At 43.2% G+C, this 14,791-nt stretch overlaps 1 protein-coding gene across 1 annotated transcript in view; it reads left to right on the forward strand.

The window, feature by feature from the left end:
- Nucleotides 1-10,262: 10,262 nt before the first annotated feature.
- Clstn2 (calsyntenin 2) overlaps nucleotides 10,263-14,791 on the forward strand; it is a 615,455-nt gene continuing 610,926 nt past the window's right edge. The window contains exon 1 of the mRNA XM_021250694.2: nucleotides 10,263-10,517. Coding sequence (XP_021106353.1) covers nucleotides 10,400-10,517 — 118 coding nt within the window. The 5' untranslated portion in view covers nucleotides 10,263-10,399. The remainder of the gene's footprint in view (nucleotides 10,518-14,791) is intronic.

The following is a 14,791-nucleotide window of genomic DNA, read 5'->3' on the forward strand; positions in this document are numbered from 1 at the left end:
AGCTTCTTTTTTAAAGTGTTAATATCTAGTATTCTCACTATTGTTTAGGTCTTTTTTTAAATTTCTATTTTCACTTTCTCTTTGCTCCATGAACCATTTGTAAGACATTCTTTTGAATTTCCAAAAATGTGAGCCTTTTAAAACCTTTAACATTTTATTTTATCTTAGGATGATGGTAATAAAAATATTGTTTACATGGTATAAGGTTCCTTGCTATTTGTTGGAACTTGCTTTGCAAATATCCAACTATGCCTGAAAATTAAATTGTTGCCTTTAATTCTTAATAGTTGCACTTAAATTTGCCTATTTGAGCAGAATTACTAATAGCATTGCTCAAATTTTCTCCATTCTTACTAAACTTCATTGGTTTAACCTAGAAATTGCAAAATGAAGTACATTAGTGTCTTTTATTGTAATTGTTCATTTGAGTCTTTTAGTCTGTATACATTTTTGCTTTATATATTTAAGATCATGTTATTAAGTACATGGAAGATGAAAATTACTTTCAGGAAAATTGAACAATTTACCTTTTTATAGTGACTCTCATTATTTTTAGTAATATGTTTTTGCCTTAAATTCTATTTTATCTGGAAATTTTAAAAAAACACAAATTAGGAGATATACAGGTGTGTGTGTGTGTAGTTACACATGTACACGTATAAGTATAAATAGGCACAGACCTCTACATATTATAAATTTTAACATTTTGTGCCCTCATAATTTAAATATGTCACTTACAAATAGCATATGTCAACATTAAAAACTATATGATTTTGAACTAGATTTGGTGGCACACGACTATAATCCTAGCACTCTGAGAGGTTAGGGCAGGAGGGTCACAAGTTCAAGGACAACCTGAACAATTTACTACTGACTTAGCGAGATCCTGTCTTAAAATAAAATAAAAAATGGACCTGGGGATGTAGCTCAGAATAAAGGTCCTGGGTTCAACCCCCAGTACTACAAAAACAAAACCAAAAATTTATAACTTTGAAATATCTATAAAAGATGTTTTATTTTTTCTATTTAGTAATGGTATGTTTGGATTATCATAGAAATTTATTTTATTGAAATAAATCTGCCCTTTCTATTCTTCCTTTTTATTCTATTATTATCATTTATTCGATGGATCAAGTTTCATTTCATGTACCTTAATCTCCTTAATTTTTTGGAATGTTTTGTTCTATATCTAATCTTTAATACTTTATTCTCAAAAAATTTAAGAACACTTGCAAGAGCAGACTACAACTATTCTGTGTCTCCACTCTCCTTTTGAACAATACATAGAGTCTAGACTATTTTAATCCTGGTCATGCCATTATAGTATCCATGCTATTTTTGTCCAGTATTTTGTTGCTATTATGATTATATGCCATCAAGGCCACTCATTATCTTAATTATTATTTTTATCATGTTGTTTAGATCTTCTTTAGATTGTTCAATATATTTTTTATTGTTCACTATTACTTCTTTGATCTTACAGTTTCCTTCCATAGGGGCTTGTTGGTTGGCTGTGTGAAAATGTCTTTATTTCTTATTCGCTCTTGAATAACAGCTTGGCTTAAAAGAATTTATTAATTACAGACCTGTTTTAAACACTTTAAAGATATAGGTACCTAATCAATTTCTGTGGAGAGTTTAATAGAAGTCTTAATCTTTCTTTGCAAGTACAAAATTTCACATTCAGGTATGTGAATTGTATTATATAAATCTTCAAAATCCTGAATCATTGTTTGTGTAGCTGCTCTTTGAAAATTCTACGCCATCCCCCTGGTAGCTGCAGTATTAAATCAGACTGTAGACCAATTTTAAGGAAATGTTATTCAGTTTGGGGTTTAGTGGTCTGATTTAAGAGTATTCATTCACAAGCTCTAAATCCAAAAAATAGCTGGATATCTTTTACAATAAAGTCAGCTTCTAATATTCAGTTACTCATGAACTAAAGCAGGAATGGAGCCACACTTTGCCATTTAGGCATGACATCAAGCTTTTAATGTCCTTCAGTTCCTCTGCTGGCAAATACATACCATTTATCATGGGCCATCCACTCTACATTGCTTTCTGACATTCCTAGATGTGATAGAACATCGTATAAGGTGATATAATATATCCTGTCCCCTTTGGACACATGATTCATTACACATAAGTATGCCAACCTGGAAAAATTATCTTAAATACTAAGAAATTGAAAAATATAAAATTTTAAAATTACTTAGGTGAAACAGTTTCCTCAGAGCAGTCTGGCTGGTCAGGTTGTCATCCTCAGACTGGGAGGCTCTGAAGAGCAGGCACAGACAGATTCTTTATTTGAACTGGGGAAGAAAATGAATATTTATCCCTTTACCTCTGTTTCACAGGGAACTTCTCATGGGGGCATTTTGTGTGGAAGGCATTTTGTGACTCCAGTCAGCTTCAGGCATTTGGAGCACTGGTGTTTATATGCTATTGACCCTCACTATCTAGCAGAATGCAGTGAAGAGAAAGAGCTGGGACCAGAACTCAAGAGAAGGAGAATCTAGTCCAGACCATGTGACATTAAGCCAGTGATGCAAACCCTCTGCTTACATTTCCTCATGCAGAAAATGCAAATGCTATCCAAACAATGCTGTTTCACTCAGCATTCTACCTCCCCAGTAAGAACTTTTCAGTATCATGCTCAAGCTACATGCAAATATAAATTCTAGATTTTTATAAGAAGAGTATATATTTAAGTAGTTTTACCATAGAATATTTGGTAAAACAGTCAAAAAAGCATGATGGAGAAATGATGTTCTGTTCAGAGAAGGCACCCATTCATTCATTCAACAAATAATCATCCACATCTATGTGCCAGGCATCCAAGTTGCTTCTCTCTTATAGTTTATTTTCTACTGGGAGGATACTAGAAATTAATGAGCATTTATAAGTAGATTCAGAAGAGAATATCAGGAAGGAGTGAGTCAGAGAATTGAAAGATAGCAATGATACAGAGAGTGACCAAGTGTTACCTGAAGAGGTGACATTCAGAATGGGACCTGAATGCCATGTGATAAGAGGGAAGTACAGTTCCAGGAAGTGGTTCAAACCTGGGACAGAAAAGAACCTGTATGTTCAAAAGAACAAACACAAGTGCGCGAGGAAAGCATGGTCAAGAAGCAGGCAGAAGCCAATGAGGTAGGATTTTGTCAGTTAGACATAAATGTTTGTCTTTTATCTGAAATGTGATGGGGAGCCACTTGAGGATTTTTAAGACAAACATGTTCTGGAGAGGTGGGGAAGACTTCTGCTGGAGGTGGCATGGAGTGAGATGTTTCAGGGGAAAGAGAGAAGCTGTGGGTAGATGGCTGAGTTTGCAGAGCTGCCATAATAAGGAACCAGAGACCAAGTGGCATACACAACTTATTTCCTCACAATTTTGGAGATTAGGAGTCTGAGAGCAAGCGTTGGCAAGTTTGGTTTCTTTTAAAGCTTCTCTCCTTGACTTGTAGATGACCATCTTCTCTCCATGTCTTCACATGGACTTCCCTCTGTTAAACCTGCATGCCTAACTTTTGTCTTCTTCTAAGGACACTGGTCATATTGGATTAGGACCAGTCCTAATGACCTAATTTTAATTTAATTACGTTTGAAGAAACTGTATCTTCAAACGCAGTTACATTATGAAGTACTGAGGGGTTAGAACTTTAAAACATGAATGAGGGTTCAAATCTAGCTCATGAGAGAAGATATAGAGTGAGCAAAGAGGTAGAAGCAAGACTGGCATGGTCCCCTTTGATAACAACGATGACACCTGGCTGGAGCAGAGTACACACACACAATGGAGTCACAGCAGTCAGGTTATCAATGGACATTGAGTCCAGGCTGGTGAGGGCCTTCAATTCTGGTTAAGGAGTTTTGACTTTATTCTATAGGTCATGGGGAGCCATGAAGACTGTCCAAGCAGTGAAGAAGAGCAGGTACTGATGCTTGAGCAGCTGGTTACATGAAAACCACATATGGAAGAAATGGGCCAGGAGATAGGACATGGGGCTAAGTTAAAGACTGTAGGAAGAGAAAGGAAAGAAAGAGTAAGAAACAGCCTCATGGAAGAACTGTCAGTACTGGCAGAAAGAAGGGGAGACAGGACTCTAATCTGGGAAAGAACATTGAAATGTAAGCACTGCCCTATAACACTTGGACTGTGATTATAGTCAGGAGGAATGAGGGCAGCCCACTTAATCTTTATATAAACCTTACATTTAGCCATGTGGAAGCTGGACACATTACCTTGCTTAGCTGGAAAAACATTGCTTCAGAGTCAGACACACTTTAGTTCAAATCTCAGCTCCTTTATTACAGAAGTATATACCTTAATGTTATCGAGCAAGTCACTAAATCTCTTTAAGCCTCAATTCCTCTAGATGCCCAATGGGAATGATAAATTTCCTCTCTAAATTTTTGGAGAATTGGATGAGGTAAAATGTACAATGCTTGGCTCATAGTAGATGCTCAGTAAATGTCAAGTTCCTTCTCATCCATCTTCAGTGGAGCAAAGACCTGGAATGACAAAGCAAATGGATATAGGTACACATAACACATCTGAAGTGCTCTGGTTGGGGACATGGCTGCTGCTTCCTATGGCATTGCTGGCAAAGGGGCTGCTGGTGCAGCTAGGTCTAGTGTGTCTCCTTGTGTGTCTCTATCTGTTTACATTTCACCTGGAAAGAAAACACCAAATACTAAGTTAGGAGAATGGCCACCAACAACATGTGTAGCCCCAGGTGAATGCCCATTACAACTATCAGTACTGTATTTACTGTGCTCCTATCATCTGTCAGGGAAAGAATTTAGCAGTTTACATTTCACTTAATTCTACAACCAATCTTTGTTCCTTAATTCTGGTTTGTAGAGAAGGAAACTGAGATTCAAACAGAGTAAGGAGTTTTCTTGAGACAAATATAGTTACAAAACAGCAGAGCTAGGTTTGGAACCTAGGCCTGTGTGATTGTAGAAGTCATTCTCTTTCCACTAAGCTCTACTGATTTGTTTTCTTGGCCTCTACAAGTCTCAATATTTGAGTTAGAAAATGGGACTAATTACATATAACTTACCTCAACATACTTTCCTTTTCCCAGTCTGTGTTGTAGGAAACAAATGAGAATAAGTATATCCTAGTTAATCTTGAGGCATTTAAAACCATCCCTTTCAGTAGCATAAACAACCATTTGATTACATTCATGGATTCTGGGGGTCAGGAACTCAGGGAAGGCATAGTAGAAATAGCTTGACTTTGTTCCATGATGTCCAAGGGTTCAGCTAGGAAGATCTGAACATCTGCGTGGTGGGGTTGATGGAATTATCTGGAGGTTGTGGGATGACTTAAATGTTGCACTTAGGTATGTAGGGCTGGGAACCACATCTACACGTAGCCTTTCCACATGGCCTGTGATCCTCCCATCATAGTGGCCTCAGGTAGGTGGACTTCTTACATGATGGCTCTGACTTTTAAATGTGAGTATTCTGGTAAAGAAGCAGAAGCTGCATTGCTGTTATAATCTAGTCTGAGAAATCACATAGCATGACTGCTACCATAATCTATTGGTAGAGGCTTTGCTCAGGTTTAAGGCTGTTCATACTCACCAAGAGATTCCATCTCCCTATGGGAGAAGTGTCACTGAATTTTACGGCTCTTTTCACAAAAAATACCACAGGGTATAAAGATCTAAGGAAAGTGCAGGAGAGTGTCTGGGAATGATGCCTTGCTGTAATTAGACATCTTAGGTTTTTGGTCAGGGAATTCTTCCTTGCCTAACACAAAACACTGAGGCTTAAGTTAACAATGTAGAACATGAACTAGATTTGGTTTTGAACAAGGTTTTCTGATTCCGTTCTGAAAAGAATGCTTAAACTTAACAAAACAAAGCTAAACAAATAAACAAACAAACAAAACAATGCCTTGGTGGCAGCAGCAGCAGCAATATCTGTCCTAGCACCAAACTTCTGAAAGCAATGTTGAAAATTCTGTAACTCACCCAGTGGCTCCCAGGTCACGAAGGCCTAGTGTTACTTGTCAGTGTGGGACAGGGGAACAATAAATGGCTTCTATTCTTTTAGTATTATCTTTTCAAGCTTTTTAAAAAAATCTAAGTACACTTAGTAGAATTAAATTTGGGTCTTGCAGAAAGCCTCAGTTTAGTTTTCTATTAAAAAATAAGTTTCCACAAGTAGGTATAATTTATTTATTTTCTTCATTTATTGCAGCTTAAATTATTCAGGGGCTGTGTTTTGGTGCTTAATTGGGCAAACCATTAATGACCCTGGTGAAAATGAGAGGGACTGATTGTGCTTATGAGAGACCTGTTCCTGTTAGGCTCTTTTTTGTGGAATGGAGGAGTTATTTATTTATTAAAAACTATTGACCCAGATAAATTGCTTGAGATTCATTATTACCTTGCAGGTAGAGACCTGAATTTGGGGCTGACAGTGACCTTACATCATCCGGCTCACCAGTTTTTGAACAGGCCTTTAAACGAACATTCTATAAGAGTCAAGAATAAGGAGTGCAAATTTAACAAATTTAGAAATTTGTGTCTCCATTTTTGTAACTATCAAATACAAATTTGATAATTAGCTACTTAAATGGTCATTATTCAGAAGCAATGAAGGATAAATTTTTTTAAAAAAATTTATTGTTTATTTATCTTCCATGCCTCTCCCCAAACAATCCTATGTGGGGCAAAAATGAAATTTGGCAGAGGTGAATTGATATTCTGCACAATTATGTGAATGTGGATTAGTTACCCAAACTTTCTGAGCCCGTAATTTGATTATAATAAAGTAGGGCAAATCACACCTTTTGTTGAAAGGATGAAAAGAGGCATGGAATATACAACCTCCAAAGCCAATGTGTGAGTGGAGATTCATTAACTTCTAGGTGCTTGATCTGATTTTTTGCATCTGCAGTGGCCTGGCAGACAATGCAGAAGTGCTCCACACAAATGGCGTGGACTTGAAGCTCTTGTGGCTTGAGTATCTCTAATGCTGAACTTCATTGCTTTCCCTCTAAGCAAGGTCATTGTCACCTTTTCCCCAAGTGAACCAATTCAGGGTTGTGATTGGAATTTCACACTTGAGAAGTAGGAATAAGAAGAAGACAAGGCCGGGGATTTAGCTCAGTGGTTTCGTCACCGGCTGCACAAGTGCAAGGACCTGAGTTCGATCTCTGGTACCAAAAAAAAAAAAAAAAAAGAAGACATTTTTACATTTTTTACATTTATTGAACATTGGCTATATACAACATACTGAGTGTTTCATCCATATTTTCTAATTTGCTTCTTGTAATGACCCTGATATATCAGATGTCACACTGCTTAATCAATTCCCTCTGTTACGGTTTAGGTCTGGTTGTCCCCCCAAAACTTAAAGTATTTGGAAGGTGATTGGATCATGGGGCATTATACTCAGCAGCGGATTAGTCCACTGATGAATTCTTAGCTTACTTGCAGATAGGAGGTTATTTATTTATTAGAGGCAGGTTATTTATTGGTTAGGAGGTTATGTATTGGTCAGAGGCAGGTCAATGGGGGCTTGACCTAGAAGTGCATATCTCCCTTCCTGGCTCTTCCTTTCTCTTCTGCTTCCTGACTTCCATGACACAAGCAATCTTCCTCTGCCCAGGCCCTTCTACCATGACATTTCTGCCTTGGAGCTGGCCAACCACATAAAGATTGAGCCCTTTACAACTGTGAGCCAAAATTATTCTCTCCTCCTTAAAGTTGTAGGTGTCCTCCTTTAAGTTAAGGTTCGGGTGATGAGAAAGTGACTGAGACACCCCCCAAATATAGTGCCTTAATGCAACAACCATTTAGTATTTATCTTGAGTCAAATGAGCAATTCTGAGGTGGGCCAGGCTTGGCTGATCTTGGCTGGGTGGGCTTGCTCATGTATCTGTTGCCCACTAGTGGGTCAGTTGGTACTGACCAATTTAAAGTGGCCATGGCCAAATGGGCCATCTCAGCTCTCCTTCATGTGGTCTCTTACCTTCCTGCAGGTTCAGCCTGGGTTTGTTCTCATGGCAGTGGCATGCAAAAGAAAGAGAAAACATGCATTCTACTGTACCACTGGCCAAAGTAAATCACACAGCCAAGTTCTAAGTTGGGGTGGGAGGGCACCTCCATAGTAAATAGATTCAGGGAGGCATAACAAATAGTGTCATTAGTGCACTTGATCTACCTCGATATGCATTGTTCTTAACCTCATCTGTAGAGGAAAAGATGGAGGCTGACAACTTTCTGCCTGTTGAACACAGGTCTGCCCCCTGGTGTTTTTCTCTGCTGTGTTCATTTCTGGTGTTCTACTACTTGAAACTATTTTCCATTTAGCTCTATTTTCCCCCTTCTCACTCTTTGGTCTGAATTGAAATTTCATGTAAAATGTTTGCCCCAGTTTAATGACATCAGGGATAGTACAGACAAGTCAGTAAGGTAGGTCTACTTATTAGAGAAAATCAAGGGGGAGCTGATAAGGAATTAGATGAATGTAAATGGAAGCAAATGAATCAAATTTATGATCCTTCTCCATTTACTGGCTTCCCTGATTTTGCCTGGGTCAGGTTCTACCTCTTCATGGCGCCCTTTCTGGATAATGGTAACAAAATCCAAGAAAGGCAAGGTCTCCGTGTTGGCCTGGGGCACTTGCTAGCTCTTTGACCTTGGGCAAAGAAGTAGCTTAACATCCTTGAGCCTCCGTGTCCTCATGTGTGAGACAAGAATATAGCACAGATGTTGAATTGTAAGTTAAAGGAAAAGTGAGGTGATGAATCTTTCCTGGTCATGCAGCCATTGTGATTTGTGGTTGTCCTTAAGCACCCGTTGGTGGCTGAAATGCTGAAGTTTGCTTTTGTAACTGCACGCTCTGGGTGTGCTTCCAGAGTGGTACAGGAGGCTGAGCAGCCCCAGGGCTGTTAATAGATTTTATGGTTTTGTTGAGTACCCCACAGTATACTTATTACCTATATGATGCTGTTGAGTCACTGTTGCAATGCATACATTTTGTTAATTGATTTGTATACACTGGCATCTAGCAACATAAAGAACATGCAGGACCATTACATTTACAAGGGATTGTAATTGCTTTTACAGCCCTCTCTTGCTTCTTAGAGGGAGAACACAGACTTTGAGTTGACTGTTTCCATTGCCTACTAATCTAATTCTTACTGGCAGGACAAGACAACCCTCTTAGGCGCTTAGGAAACACTTTGAGTCAATGCAAAATAGATGAATAAATAAATTTTATTTGTTTCTATATTTCCCCATTTACCTCATTTCCAAAGTAACTTCTTATGAAACTTGATATGTCATTGGTTCTACATATATGTAAATATGGTCAAGGATTTATTCTGAGTAGCTTTGTGATCTTTTTGTGACTGGGGGTGGTTGAGGATGCCAAGATGTGCCTGGTCCCCGCACTCAGAGATCTGACAATACTGTCTGGCATAAGATTTTAGGAGGCCCAACATTAAGTGTCCTGCTCTTGGAGATGCAGTGACAACAGAAAGATGCTGACTTCTTGCAGGGAAGTTTAAATGTGGTCCCAACTGAGACCCAAATTTACCTTTTCTGATTCAGCGGGTCTATCAACCCCTGAGAATCCCTGCTGCCCTGCTTCTTCGAGATGGTGCAGAGCCTGGCCTCTGTCAACCAGGTCCAAATCGCTGTTCCCTGCGCGACAACTCCTAGCAGTTCCAGCACTGGTGTGCGCCTGGCGCCCTCCCCAGACCAGGAGGCAGAGAGCGTCCACTGACCTAGCCAAGGGTAGGACCCACAGCAAAGCCCGCCCGTCCCTTCGCCCGGATCTCAATTCAAAGGGCAGGCAGAGCAGGGTCCGGTCCCCTTTCCCCCCTAGACGACCCTCAGGCCCCGGGCGATCACTTTCTAGAGCAGCCCGTCATCCTTGCAGCAGCTGTTAGGAGAGCTGGTGAGGGGCTCCAGGGCCAGAGGGCTCCCTGAAGCCACCCACGAGACTCCTTTGGGAGCTAGCTCCCCCGACTGAGGCAGGAGGACTGGGTAGTGCTCGGCGTGGTGGGTGGGGTGAGGAAAGTTGGGGGCTTGAGTCGCCGGGCACGAAGCGCGGAGCCCGGCGCCGTGTCCGCGTCTCATGAATATGCACGAGCCACCTCCCTCCCTTCGTGACGTCAAGGACCGTCTCGGGGTGAGCGCCGGAGCCGCTCTGGGTCCGCGCCAGTGAGCGCGGCTGCTGCTGGCGAGCGCGCGGCGCGGCAGAGGGCACTGGAGGCCGAGCGTGGCGGCGGCGGCGGCGGCGAGGGCACCGAGGCGCACCCGGCGGCGCCGAAAGGGGCCCGTGGCTCGGGGACACCGGGAGGCGAGAGCCGGCGCGGGAAGTAGGCGGCGGCGGCAGCTCGAAGGCGGCTTCGGCAGCGAGGATGCTGCCCGGGAGGCTGTGCTGGGTGCCGCTACTGCTGGCGCTGGCCGTGGGGAGCGGCGACGGCAGCGGGGACAGCCGCGGGGACAGCCGGCGGCGCCGCCTCCTTGCGGCCAAAGGTGGGTGCTGGGGAAGTTTCCTCCGCTCGCAGGAGGCAGGCGGGGCGGCGAGAGGGTGCGGACGGGTGAGATCCAGGCTCCGGCTGGAACTGCCCGCCCTCCCTCACCGCAGCTGCTCTGGCCTCTGTGCGCCCACGGATCCCCAACTCAGCGCTCCGTGCTGCAGGCCCAGCCCCTGGGTGGGGTCCAGGGACTGAGGAGAAAGCGAGGTCTGGGGAGTCCAGACAACTTTGGGGGCGGTCTGTGCCGTGTCAAGGATTGCGTCCCAGGGGCAGCGGGAGCGGGGCGCTGGCGTAGCCGGGGGGAGAAAGAGCCTGTGTCTCTCGTGCCCGGGGGAAGGCTCAACACAGTATCTCCGGAGCGAGCCGAGCTGTGGCTGTTCTCCCAGGTCGAAGAAGGAATGGAAACTTGCAGGCTCCAGGGAAGCGCCGCTTAGCACTCGGTTGGCTCCCAGAGGACAGCTCTGGCTCCCCTGGGAACGCCCCCCCCCCCCCCCCCCCGTGGGCAGCAGTCTGGACCAAGTGCGCGATATGATGCTCCCCACTGCCTCTCCAACTCCGCTGAGGCTCCTGAGGTCCGAGGCACAGAACCTGACACCACTCCCTCGTTCACTCCGTGGGTTTGAAGATCTAGACCTCCCCGCCCTTCTACCCAGAAAAAAAGCTAGATCCCAAAGAACGCCCGGGGCTGTCAGGCTGGCTTAGAAGCTGGAGATCCCCGGACTTTGACAGCTGCCTTGGAGCGCCGGGAGGAGCGCTGGGATGAGGGTGCCTGGAGGGCGGGTCTGAGACAAATCACGTGCTAGCTGGGGATGAGGAGGCTTGGGGAGGCAGGCCTGGGTGAGGGTGGTGGTGACGGTGGGCGCAGGGGCGACTGTAGCAGATCCAAGCTGGAGCGCTCAGCCTAGAGATAACTTGTTGATTCTCTGCGCTGTTGACAAGAAGGGCGTGCGTTTGGTTTGTGGGCTGTAGCCAGATCTGCACGGTGACAATAAGGGTGGTCCTTGGAACCTTGGCTGGAGAGCATCTGAGAGCGAGGGGTTTGCGCCTGTGGGAAAACAGCTGCCTATTAGCGCGACCTAATTCAGAGGCTGGCTTTGAACTACGGTTTACCGGTAGCTCAGGCAAGGGTATGCAGACCAGGTGGAGTTACCCCTGGTGGGTGGAGAGATCCAGAGGCGGACAGTTGCCTAGTCTGGGCTTTAGGAACTACCTCTTCTGTAATTTGGGAGTGATAAGAATAGAGGAGTTTCTGTTTGCAATATCCGCATATATATTATTAGTGACATAATTTTCAAGACTTTATAAGCAAGCATCCTGTTTCGTTCCAGCCTTTTCCTCCTGGTTGACAGGCATTTTCTTTTCTTCTTAGTTTTTGAAAGACAACGGAAAAACTCATTATGAAAATATCTTAAGATTGGTGTGGTAAAGGAGTCGCTGATACAAAGGGACCAATCTGAGAGGCTGTTTTGGTGAAAATAGAATAAAATACAATGAGCTTCCAAACCTTTTACCCTCCTTCTCTAATGAAAACACTTTGTAAAGCAGCCAAATTACATGGGGGAGGGGGTGCGATTTTCCATCACTTTGTAGCAGAGCAAATAGCATATTTATAAGCAGATTCTTCAAAGGAGAGAGAGAAAGAGAGAGAGAGAGAGTGAGAGAGCGAGCGCTTGCAGCAGGTGAAGGCCAGGGGAGAAGTCTTTGGGGAAGAAGACCCTGTGTGCAGGCCACATTGCTGAGCTCTTAGGTCAGAAGGGAAAGGTGAAAGATGAAAGAAAGAGAACGTTGAAAAAAGAAAAAACTCCAGGCTCTCAATGATGCATTTTTTTGTGAATGATTATGTACATTTTAATTAACATCTTTCATCTTTCTCTCTTAGAACGTATCAACTTCCTGGTTAAAAACCAGCCATTTGTCTTTCCAGTGTAAAAAGTTCACTGACTCTGCGGAGTGAGAGTTCAGTCTGAATTCCTCCTGTTCGCTCTCTTCTTCCCCCTTCCAACCACTGGGAGGCTGCAAAGAGCATCTTTTGCTGCTTTTTAAAAAGATAAATGCATGTTTGATCACCACAGAGACATTTTATTATTATACTTTAGTTAGTATTTACAGGACTGACTTTATTAAAATGCAGTTGAATTTTACATTTCTAAATCATACAATCTCTTAAGAACACTTGAGATAATAAAGCTATATGCTTTTGATATAATGCATCCTGCCTCCAACTTTGTTATTTTTAAGGTTCATATCATTAGTCCCATCACACACAAACACACACACACACACCCCTCAGGAAAGCATGTGAAGTAGATTGAATAAAAATAGTTTTTTTCCTTCTATATGCTTCTGTATCCCTATAGAAGAAAATTGGGAGACATGGCACCAAGCTGGTTGGCAGACTTGAATGTGTCCCCTGGAGAGCTCTTTCAAGGTGTATGCTCCCAGCTTTGGGCTGGCATAAGATGTCATGTTTGTGGTTCACAGCATCCTCTGTCTTTATGTTTCTTGATTCTTGCTATAGGAGATCCAGTAGCTAATCTCAGACAACTGTTTGGAGTTTTCATACGATCGGTTCATTTTCCCTGCAAACATATTGCCAATTTCAGAAATAATATCCTGGACAGGTAGTTATTACCCTTTCTCTTCACCCCTTGTATCTGGGCTATTCAAAAAAGACAAATACCTCATGAATTCCTTGAACAGATCAGATTACATGCATGTGCTCTATGAACAAAGCTGGGATGGCAGTTTGGACCCAAGAAGTCTCTGGGGCTTAGAAAGATATGTCTTATTCAAGATAAAGAAAAACATGCAATCTAGGCAAGTACCTGAAGATTTGTGCAAAATTTGCCAGAATAGCAGTGGTCTCACGATCTCAAGGACCTGGTACACGATGACTTTTCAGTTCTCAATTTTCAGGCCTAGGGGTTGTTTAGGACAATCCTTTAGAGCAGACCATCAATTATTGTGATACTTACCTGTGTGCCCAGAGCCTGGCCTGGTTCTCTGGAAGCTTCTTGAGCAGACTGCAGAAGACATCCTCTGGCCCCTTCCATCCTTGTTCTTCTTCAGTGACCTTTTGATCAAGTTGGAGAGAAAATTTTAAGTGGAAATTTTAAGAGAATGACAGCAGACAGAATTTGTCCAAAGTAGAATACTAAGTGATAGTGACACAGGCAAGGGAGATGGGCTGGGGAGAATAAGTTCACAAAAGCAGCTTTTGGTAATAGGGAGAAGCGAGCACAGATTAGAAGGGTAACAACAACAATAGTGCAGTTGCAGTTACTGCTATGTGTGGAACCCTTCCTTAGAGTGTAACAAGAACCATGCTTCTCCCGTTGCATGGGATTTCATTTCTCTCACTCTTACAACACACGCAGAGCCTTTAATTGATAGCCCCTTTCATATGCGAAGAAACAGAATCTGAGAGTGAGTACATGACCTCCCAAGAGCTTCAGCTAGAGCATGCAGCACTGTGGTGAGAATAAGGACCACCATGCCTGTGTCCCCTGACTTGTTTATTGGATATTCTGTCCCTTTGGCTTGAAAGCAGATCTGAGGATCCCAGAGAAGCTGAGCTGTACCTCCAAGTGACCCAGGCGCCCCTGTGGTCCTCCCCACAGCAGCATGAGGGTCCAGGCTGTTATGTATAAAGGGCATGGAGGTCAAGTGAGGGAGGAAGGTCTTGCTTTCATCTACAGAACCAGTGTTCTTGCTCAGAGCAGCAGCTTCATCCTCCCTCCCACACATTAAAAAATCGTCCTTGAATATTCCAGATTTCACATTGCAGAATTTCTGGTAGAGCCATAGGTGGAATGGAATTGTGGTGAATGTGCTTAATTGTCTTGGCCAAATAGCACACGTCTCCTAGGGGTATGGCAGAGTTATTTCTCTAGCTGAAATGCAAATGTCAAGAATCCCTCCGCGATGGTATTCGGTATGCATCAAAGGCTGCACTCTGACCTGTAGTCACCCTCAATCACCTGTGATTTCTGGACTAACCCTTTCTCTGCCCTGGGCCCCAGGTTCTGATTAGAAGATCATCTGTCTCTGCTTAATTCCCATTGTAACTCAAGATGTGGTCAGACTTGGACATGGCTTTTCCCCGGGAACCTTCTGGGCTGGTCAATGCCAGATGACAGTGCCTCTCCCCGTGGCATATGTGTGTTTCCTTGCCTGACTCCAGGGCTGGTCTGTGGCCCTGAGAGCTGGAGCTACACTATGGCTGTGCTCTATCTAAGGGCCTGGCTGTGAGATATGAGCTGAGCCATCAAT

Source organism: Heterocephalus glaber, unplaced genomic scaffold (assembly GCF_053883595.1).
Source record: "Heterocephalus glaber isolate CG9 unplaced genomic scaffold, H.glaber_assembly_v1.0 deba00001504, whole genome shotgun sequence".
Classification (NCBI taxonomy): Eukaryota; Metazoa; Chordata; class Mammalia; order Rodentia; family Bathyergidae; genus Heterocephalus; species Heterocephalus glaber.